The 10494-nt window shown below is 41.1% G+C and overlaps 1 protein-coding gene across 1 annotated transcript in view; it reads left to right on the plus strand.

The window, feature by feature from the left end:
- The window catches only part of LOC122790310 (TNF receptor-associated factor 1-like), a 661767-nt gene extending 652003 nt beyond the window's left edge, over window positions 1-9764 (plus strand). The window contains exon 10 of the mRNA XM_044057827.1: window positions 8059-9764. Within this exon, the coding sequence (XP_043913762.1) occupies window positions 8059-8277 (219 nt within the window). The 3' untranslated portion in view covers window positions 8278-9764. The remainder of the gene's footprint in view (window positions 1-8058) is intronic.
- The last annotated feature ends 730 nt before the right edge of the window (window positions 9765-10494 follow it).

Below are 10494 nucleotides of genomic sequence, written 5' to 3' on the forward strand. Positions count from 1 at the left end.
GGGATAAGGCCTAGAAGGGGTGGAAAAACAGCAGAAAGAGTCTTGCCGTCCTGCTCGCACCTGGTCAAGGTTTCCTTCACCTGAGGGCCAAACAAAGCTGACCCATCAAAGGGAGAATTGAAGGAGGACGCCAAAAGGATCCATAAAATCACATAATCCAGGCTTGGCATGGAGGAGTTTGCAATGGAATTGAGGGTTCCTAGCTGAGAAGCAATTTTATCTTGAGCCCCTGCAGCTGTAGGATCCTGAACTACTTCTCCCAGTTCCTTCAGGATATCCCTTTGGAGTCTGGTGAAGTGACATAGGTAATTCAGCAAAGGTCGCTGAGGAAAACATCCGCATCCATGGTCCTAGAGTCCTTATGATAGGGGATGACACGGCAGGATCTGCAAAGTTCCCCTTTGGTGGCCGCAGCCACCACCATGGCATCAGCGGGGACACCCTTGGTAAGGAATTGTTTGTCACTAGGGGCAGTGATAAATTTAGAAGGCCTCCTAGGGACTGGCTCTACAGAATCAGGAGCAACCTGCATCAGGGCGGAGACACCCAGGAGGTGGAGGGCCGAGATCCAAACGCCTAGGTATACTGACTCATCCTCAGAGGGATTGTTGGTGGGCCAGTTTCCCTCTGTTTCAGAAGTTCTAGGATGTCTGAGAAGGAGACATCCTCAGAGGGGATCTAGGGATCCCTCTGACTCATCAAAGTCAGTATCCGAAGTGACAGACTCGGGAGTCTACATGCTTCCTCTTACAAGTCCTCTTCCTAGGAGGATCTCCGAAACATCAGGAGAAACCTCAGAAGAGGGGAAATTCCCAATGGGGAAACCTGAGGCGGAGGATCTCTGGGTCCTGTAGCAAGAGAAGTGGCAGAGATGTCAACAGGTACTATAGAGGGAGGAGCTACGGGAACAGACTGCTGACTGATACTAGTGGCCAGTACACTCTTCATCACCTCGAATGCTCCCTCCCAGGCAGGTCCGAGAGAACCCTCCCAAGAGCTAGGAACTCCAGGGACCACCGAAGGGAAGTCTCCGAGGCAGATGTCGGAGCCGAGCTCACCAAGGCCGAGGCTCGGACAAGGGTCAGATGCCACTCACCCCTCGGAGGAGACCATGGAAGCCCGACCACGAATCCCTCTAAGGAAGAGGAGATAAGAGTAGAGGCTGAAGGAACAGAAGGGGTATCCGTCCTCCAGCCATAGCAGTAACCATAAGACTCCAACTCCAAGCTCTGGGGTAGAGTTGAAGGAGGAACTGTAACGGGTGGACCAACAGTCGCCTGCTGAGACGGACTGTGTAACATTTGGGCCAGTACCTGTGACTTGAGCAATCTACTGACCACTCTCTCTAGGTCATGATCTGACAACCTGGATGATCTTGAAGATCGGCTCCGATAGAAGAGGTCCAAGGAAGGAGACCTGGACCTCTTCCTGGAATGAGCCATCGGAGCCGACACTACAGATCCTGTCGGCGCCGACTTCTCTGAGCCGACAGAACGCCGATGTATCGGCTCCAGCGAACGGTATCGGAGCCGCAATAACGGTCGGAGCGCGCCTCGACCGACACCGTGCCTGTGCCACATGGGTGTCGAAGAGCCAGAATCGGCTCCAGCCGGCCGATCTGCCGAGGCCACAGGCTTAGAAACAGAAGCCTGGGCCTTGGAAACTTTGGTTGTTTTGGTGGAGACTTTTAGCCGGAGAGCCTCCGCCAAGAAGGCCCCTAAGAACCAGTTTGTTATGTCTCTCCTGCAGGACTCTCTGGCTGAAGGAGTGACAAATAGCACAGGAGTCCTGCAGGTGAAGAGGGCCCAGACAATACAGGCAAGAAGTGTGACCATCTGTCAGAGACATTTTCTGACAGCACGAGTCACACTTCTTAAAACCTGAGACCCTCTCCTTTGACATGGTGCCGAAAAAACACACACACACACACACCAGTCAAAAATTAACTTAATAAATACCAAAGGGTATTGTATAAAAACAATACACACACACCCTAACAGGGGGGGGATGGGATAGGGTTTTAAGATAGACTAACTAAAAATTAACGGAGACAGGAAAATTCTGTCAGAAAAGGTATAAACTAGAGTTAAAACTAAATATATGAAGTTTTTTGACTAAAGGGGCTTAAAACTCACAAAAGTGAACAACTTACCAGGAGCTGGTAAAAAGAAGACCTCCCAAGCAGATCTGGGTATTTACTGCCTTGCATCATGGGATATGGGGCTGCCTCGAGCTGGTAAAAGGAGTTCTCGAGCTAAAGCAGCCGAGGATCGAACCCATCAAGCAAGAATGAAGGCGAGATTGACAACTTAACATCTGTTGTTTAACCCAAGATAAAAAGTCCCATGAGTCATTTAACACATGATTTATGTAATTCAGGGTGTCCTTCAACAGCCTGTCAATAAAAATCCCTAGTGAATTTGTAGAACTATTCTGTGCTGCTACAATGAGTCTATATGGGGGATGCTGAATTTCCTTGTGTACCTTCGGTATTCCGAACACCGTTGGGATGTGTGGGTATGTATTTTGTAAAAACTTAAACAATTCCTCATTTATCACTTCCTGCATTAAACAGTCTTTTAAAAACATTTGCAACCTCCTATGTGAAACATTCACTTCATTAATAGATGCTACCAGATATTTATCTGTGTTCTGTAACAAACTAGTGATATCATTTACATAATCTATGCTCTCTACCAGGAGCGCTGGTAGGGCTTCCCAAAAAACAGGTCTCTGTCGCCCTGGTTTTGTGAACCCCCTCTGCCACGAGGGTAGCATCTTCCATTATTGCCCCCTCCTCTGCCCCTGGAGGGGGGGGGTCAGCACTTGTGTCCAGAAAGGCTCCTTGGGATTTTCGGAACCACATCTTTACTCCGCTTTGACCCTTGGGATAGGGTCTACTAGGGGTGGAAAAACAGACTCCAATGGCAGAGTCTTTCTTTCCTGCTCACACCTAGTCAGAGTTTTCTTAACTTTGGGCCCAAAAAGAGATGAACCATCAAAAGGGGTGTTGACAAAGGATGACAAAGGACTCCACAAAAGAACATAAGTGCATCCAGGAGTTTCTACTAAGAGCAATTCCTGTACCCACTGTCCTACTCATTCCATCAGCTGCATATGAAATCAGGTGCATAGAAGAGTTCACTATGGAATTAAGGATAGGAAGCTGGGACACAACCTTGTCTGAAGCTTCCTCAGCTACCGTACCCTGTAGAGCATCTCCAAGCTCTTTTAGGAGGTCTCTTTGCAGTCTTGTGAAATGTGCAAGTTAGTTCAGTGAACGTATGGCTTAAGTTGCTGAACTAAACATAAGCTTCCCATATTTCTCCATGATCCTAGAGTCTCTGTTAGAAGGATGGATAGAGGAAGAAATTTCAGACATGTCCTTTTTGGTGGCTGCCGCCACCACCATGGCATCAACAGGCACTCCCCCTTTAGTGAGAAAGGTCTTATCATGAGAGGCAGAAATAAATTTATTGGGCCTCCTAGGGACAGGCTCTGTGGTGTCTGGAGGCTCCCACACCCTTCGTGAGACCAGCTCCATAAGCTCATTGAAGGGCAGAGACACCCAAGAGGTGGAGGGCTGAGAACCAAAAGCTTTCAGGAGGATCAACTCATCTTCAGTAGGGTTGGTGGGCTTCCAGTCACCCTCTGCTTAAGGATTTCCAATATATCGGCAAATGAGATATCTTCAGAGGGCAACCGTGGGGACCCTTCTGATTCATCTAAGTCAGTGTCAAATGTGAGAGACTCTGTGGGGAGTCTAGATACTTCCTCTTGCAAATTCTCTTCCTGGGAACCTCATCAGTAGGAGCTTCTGGTGAGGTCATGGAAGAGCAGGGACCATACAGTGGGGCTTCCTGAGGCTCAGGGTCTCTACGCTTCAAAGGGATCTGTGAGACAGAAGTAGACACAGGCACTTTTGGGGAAGAGGTAGTTGGTCCTGAAGTGGATGTCCTGGGGGACATCACTCTCCTCATGGCCTCAAAAGTACCTCTGCTCTGGTGAGAAGGAACCACTGGATCCAAAGAAACAGATGATTACCTCGGCACCAGAACAGTGGGCTCTGATCCAGAGGTAGGAGCCAAACTCATCTGAGCCAAAGCCCCAAGAGTTGAAGTCCGAACAGACAGGTCGGTCCAACTATCCTCCCTGGACCCGACCGGCGAGTGTCAACTTCAACTCCTCGATGGGTACTGAGGAAGTCTGAGTAATTGAAACTGATGGCACTGGAGCAGGCATTAGTTCTGAAGGCTTTACAATCATAAGGTCCAACTCCTCCGGAGGAAAAGAAGTAGATGAAAAGTTTTCGGTTCTGAAACCACTTGGGTTGAAACTGATAAAAATTTTGCAAACGCTGGTGCCTGTAACAACTTCTGCACCACACGATCCACATGCAAATCAGATAGGCTTATCGAGGGCTGTGATGAATGGATAGAGGGTGGTACCATTTGTAGGATTGGTGCCTTCAGGACTGCGGAACGGCTCCGAAAAGATAAGACTCTCAGCTCCGAAGGCTGTGGAGCTGATGAAGGGTTTTTTTTTATTTTGTCTGATCCGATGATGAAGACTTAGAGGATTTGGGAGATTTACTAGCTTTATCATGGTCACCCAAAGCTTCTTGAAAGGCTGACTTTAATAGCCCTCTATCAATTAACTTTCTTTTCCTTTCCTGAAGTACACGCCTACTAAAGGAATAGCAGATGGAGCAACTCTCTTGCAAGTGCAAAGCACCCAAACAATAAACAATTAACATGACCATCAGTCACAGACATCTTCTGTCCACACTTTGGATATTGTTTAAACCTAGACTTGGGTTGTTTCTCCTTATCCTGGTTAGCCATGAAAAATATTTAAATGCACACAAGAAAACTTGTATTAAAGGTATTATCAAAAAACACACACGTTCAACAAATTCAAACACTGTAGAATTTAAATAGTAAGCAGCCCTTAAAGAACAAATGGCCTCTATAAAGTTAAATATGAACTAACTATTAATGTAGAAACACACTCTAAACCCTATAAATGTCTACTAAACCCACTTCTAAGCTATTAAACCTCATTCTAATCTATAAAAAGGCACACCAAAGAAAGGGAAGAGAGATACTAAAGGCCTATATAAACGACGGCCAAAAAGACTATAAGGAACTATCACAATTAAAGCTAAACACTAGGTCAACAAGATATTAAAAGTTATAAAATTGAAAAATATTATTAAAGATAATTTTTTTCTAGAAAAACATTATACTGGCCCGAGCTGTGAGGAAACTTCTGATCTATTGCAGTGGCAAACTAGATCTGAGGTAACTCAAGGTGCATCATGGGATAGAGGCTTGGCCTCAAGCTGTCTGAAGACTTCGAGCTTTGTAGTTGGCTGACTTGGAGCCAAGGATCAGCTCTGAACCCATCTGTAAGAACGAATGGCGAGATAGAACAACTTCACATAAACAGTTTTGCAAGAAGATTTTTGTGAGCTTACTTGAAAACCCAGACTGAGCAGAAAATTCTAAATACTTGCTAAGGACTCTTGATAACTGAAAAAAAGTCTACAAATATAAGGCAATTATCCCAATATGGAAAATGTGAATACCATGAAGGCTGCAACAGTGGAGGCAGACACTTTGTAAATACTCTTGAGGCAGCAGATAGTCCAAAGGGTAAGACAGAGGATGGATAATGTTAAGCCAGAAGGAGATAATTCTCAAGAAACATTTGAAAAGTTTGCCAATGGGACTGTGATGGTAGACTTCTTTTAAAGTCTAGCTTTACCATAAAAGCTAGCAAAAGGGCAAGAGGTGATACTGTCTAAAGTGATAACATTTTGAACTTTGTGAACCTGACAAAGATTTAGAAAGAAGTCTTGCATAGATCTCAAAGTCATTTCTTTCTTTGGCACCAGAAAAATTTCTGAATAATATTATTTGCCTGTTTGGCAAGTGGATACTGGTTCTAGGACTCCATGAGTTAACATTTGTTCCAAAACTCTGTGAAATAGAGATATATATTTTTTACTGGTCAAGGAAAAATCGCCTGGAAAGAGGGGAGTGAATCCCATTGTAAAATGCACCCATACTGAATAACATTCAGAATCCATTTGTCTGAAACAATCTGGTACCACAAAGGAAAATGTAGACCTTAACCAGAGAAAGAAATTGCCAGGGTGGGGAAGGCTTAATATGCAAATAATCATTCTGACATTTTGGACTGTCCTTGATGTTAAACTTATCCTTTCTTTTTGGAGCTGGCCTTGTTATTGTTTTTTTTAAAAGCATCTTGCTGCCCGAATTGTTTTTTTTTTTTGAAAATGATAGAGGTATAAGGGAATTTTTTATTCATCTTAAAAAGGAACTTTGGAAGATTTGAATCTTCCCTTGACTCATCTTTCCTCTCTCATCGAACCTCTTAAGAACCTCAGCTGTAGAAGGGTGAAACAGAACTTTCTTATACTAGAGAGAAATAAAAATTTCGATTTTAACTTATTCAGTAAGATTTTGAGAATGCAACCAAACAAATCTAATAATCTCATGACTGAACCATAGACAGCAGCGGCTGTGGAGACTACCACTAGGGTAATAAGAACAATTTAAGGCATGTTTAATTATATGAGAAACAGACACAAGAGAGGCATTTGAGGATTTTTTCACCTCGAGGGAAGTTAACAGCAAATGTTTTCATTTTCTCAAAAATACAGAAGTAAAAAGTTAACATATGAGCCCTGAAGTTTAAAAGTCTGAAAGTTTAAGTGGCATAAGAACAAACTTTCTTCCCAAATTTGTCAAAAGCTTTCCCATCATTGCCAGAAGGAACAAGATTATCATTAGGTATCTGTCTAGAGAAGGCAATTTTCAATAGGATAATCACTGCAGGGGCGGCTTTAGGGTTCAAAAACAAGTAGTTCTAAGTCTGACTTCATAGGGCCATGAGGTTGACTGTCAGGTAAAATACAAGCTATCTGGAAAACATTCTCTAAGGCAGATAACACAAGAGAGACAGATGGAGTTTGTGGAAATTCCATTTGTAACCAGTCATAATACATTTGCTGGGCAATAGAAATTTCATTCTGATCCCTCTGAAAAAAATTTTATGCTAAAGTTTCAGAACATGAAAGGTCTTCTGGAGAGAAATCTGAAGCAACACTCTTCTCAGAATCTCCAGATTGTAAAGAAAATTCTGAAGCACAACATTCTCCATCCAATCCCTGATTTCCTAACTGAAATTCTGAGTCAGAAAAAGAAGACAGACTATGGGGTAGGCAAACTAGTCACAGTCAATATGGTGGTTACACTAGTCATACACAAGTGTCTGGAAATGGTCTGCTACTGGAATACAGTTCTCTTAGACAGCACAAAGCAAATAAGAAGAGAAAATAAAGGTTATTGGTACTTCTTGATACTGCTAAGTAATGCTTAAGTGAGCTTGTTTGAAAACAGTGTGAAAAATAAAACATTTTGTTGGAGTGTGTTATCTTGTTGAAACATTAAACCAGCATGGTAATACTTTTTCAGGACTCAGAGTGGCATTACACAACTATTTTCTTACAAGGCATCCTTCATGACATTCAACATAAGAAAAAAAATGTTTGAGGGTTCTTGGATTTTGTGATTTCTGTTATCACTAATCTGCTTAGGAATTTGTCAGAAGAATCTGTAGTTTAAAATTTGATCATCTTTGGTTACAAAATCATATCAGGAGGAGAATAATAAATTTCATTTTTTTTTTGCAGAAGATTTCTTTTGAATTGGCATCCAGAAACTATTGTCTCATTCCACTGACTTTTGCCCTATGAGAAACACTGCATGGACTTATTCAGGAAGTGCTTGAGGTGGTCTGAGGGCATTATGTCAGTCTACTGATCAAAGGTGGCCTGAGGGCATTATTACAATCTCCTGACTATAGGTGGCCTGAAGACATTATGTCAGTCTATTCATCTGTTAATGCTTTCACTGTAGTAACATGCAATCTAATAGGTCTACAATGTGCATTGCATCATTTTTCTTCAGGAGCTGTCAGTGTGTTAAAATGTGTTGTACTCAATTATTTGCTTTTTTCATTTTCTAGGTCACATTCATGATTCTTGACCAGAACAGTCGTGAACACTTCATTGATGCTTTTCGTCCCGATATTAAATCGGCATCATTTAAAAGACCCATTAGTGATTCTAATGTTGCCAGTGGTTGTCCTTTATTCATTGAATTGTCCAAGTTGCAGACACCAAAACCAGCCTATGTAAAAGATGATACACTCTTTATAAAGTGCATTATAGATGTTAACTCATAGGCTCAGAATGCAACAAAGCTTATTCAGATGTGCAAAATTTGGAAAAAGTGATTGAAAAGCTTGGAACCTGAAGCTGACGCACCTGCATAACTGTAAATAAAAACAAAATCAGCAAACTGGATATTTTTCTACCAAAACTCTGAGTACTACATTAAACATAGATAACTCATGAAAACATTCAGTTTTGGATGTATAGTGTAAAATGCTTTAAAACAAATCCCTGTGTGCATTGCAATCCCTATAAACTGTGTACAATGTGGCTGCAATTGACAGATGTTAGTGAAAAAATGCAGTTCAAAAGATATTTGAGCACAAGTGGCCTGGGACATGCTGCAATCAGCACCATTGACACTAGCTTTTTAAAATATGTTTCTCTTAACAAAATGTATGTAAAATATATAAATAGCAAGTAGAATAGACTGCATACTGGAGTGGTGTAGCCTTTTTGGTGTGAGCCAGATCCCACATTATTTATTTATTTATTTTTTACCATGAGACCCTTACCATTGGCTGTGATACCTTGCTAGTGATATTGGTTATATACAACATGAACATTACTGATATGCTTTACAGCTACTGAAGGATGGGCTCTCTGACCTATTAACATACCTATAAGCCGGTCTTATGGGTTTCCATCTAGACTTCGTTTATCCTTTATAGTAGACTGTGCCATCTCAAGCAGATGAGGTAGCATACTTAATCAGCAGCATGTTCTACTTCATTAGGGACAGTAGTAGTGCAGACCTAAAAAAGTTATTACTGCACTCGGATACACCCATTTTGTGCATTTTTGAGTAGCTACTCATAGTATAACATCAAGGATAGCAAAGGTTCAAGGATAACAAAAAAAATTTCATGGGAAACTCAGTCACACTTCAATAATGGCACACTATTTGCCATTACTATCCCGACTTTCCCACACACATATATAACATAAACATTTTAAAGTAATTTAGTATCTAGAAGTTTGTTAGTATTTTTTGTAAATTGTTATATATCTTTACTCTTCCTTTATGTACTAATTTGTAAAAATAATGTTTAACCAGATAAAGCAACAGCTCTGGTTCCAGTTCAAGCTTTCTGTCATTTAATATAAGACTGAATATTTAGCCTATTAGCAGAAATTTAAATCTGTTTTTCTTTACAACTGGTATTTTGTTTACTGAATCCAATTCAAGAAAAATGTCTTGTTTTGTCTTTAAAATATGTTGCACTTGTCACCTTCACCACAGTATTCCACACACATTATATACAATGTCATAGATGTTAAATCTCTCAAGGCACTGAACTTCATTTATTTTTAAAATTAATGATTCCTGATGCCTAATGGACATTTACAATTAACTGTTTACTGCATCTGCTGAAGTGATCGACTTTTAGTACACAAATGGTGTCAGTTTTTGAAAACTGTGACATTTTCAGGGTAGACTATGCTTTGTTTCAGATGTGCCTTACACTGATTTGATTAAAAAATCCATTATAGATTTTGAAACACTGGCATTTTTAGTGTATATTGTGTGTTGGTAAAAGATGTGTGGTTACACTGGTTAGTTTAAAAATAAATCCCAGTAGGGGAACAGGTTAGCCTTTTAAATTAAGAGTGTAATCTGGATAAAAGGTACATTAATCATTTATTAAAGATATGAATGTGCAGTTGAAACCTCAGACAGACTCCTAAAAGTTTGACAACAGGATTCTATTTGGATTGTTTTTTCCTGTTCCGCCTCATTCATTCAAAGAATCTCAGAGGCACTATACTATCTCTTTTATCTTTTTAATCTTTTAATATCTGCTGGGCATTAGCTCGTATGCTCCTGGGCTAGTTTTTCACTGGTCATTAGAAAGTAAACATATTTAAAACTGTCCTTTATTTCTCTTTCTGAAGTTCATTGAGATTACTTTAGGTGAGGCCTGTTTTAAGCAGTTTGTTTTATGAATGTCTTGCCCTAGCTCCTTTCTACTGGCTTTGGGACATGGAATCTTGACATGAGTGGCTGGCATCATTAGACTAATAATATCAAGTCTGTCTAATCCATTTAAGCTGTGCATCTCACGTCTACATAAGTTCTTATACTCTGTGTTCAGCTTTCTTCAGGTTGTAATGTTATACTTCTCTCTCCAGGGCACAATGCACTCAAAATTCAAAATCTAACCTTTGCGGACTTTTCCTGGGCGGTACTTTTCTTAATGGTTTTCTGATTCCCATTTTATTTCTTT

The sequence above is a fragment of the Protopterus annectens genome, chromosome 16.part0, assembly GCF_019279795.1.
Source record: "Protopterus annectens isolate FY-2018-M chromosome 16.part0, PAN1.0, whole genome shotgun sequence".
Classification (NCBI taxonomy): domain Eukaryota; kingdom Metazoa; phylum Chordata; order Ceratodontiformes; family Protopteridae; genus Protopterus; species Protopterus annectens.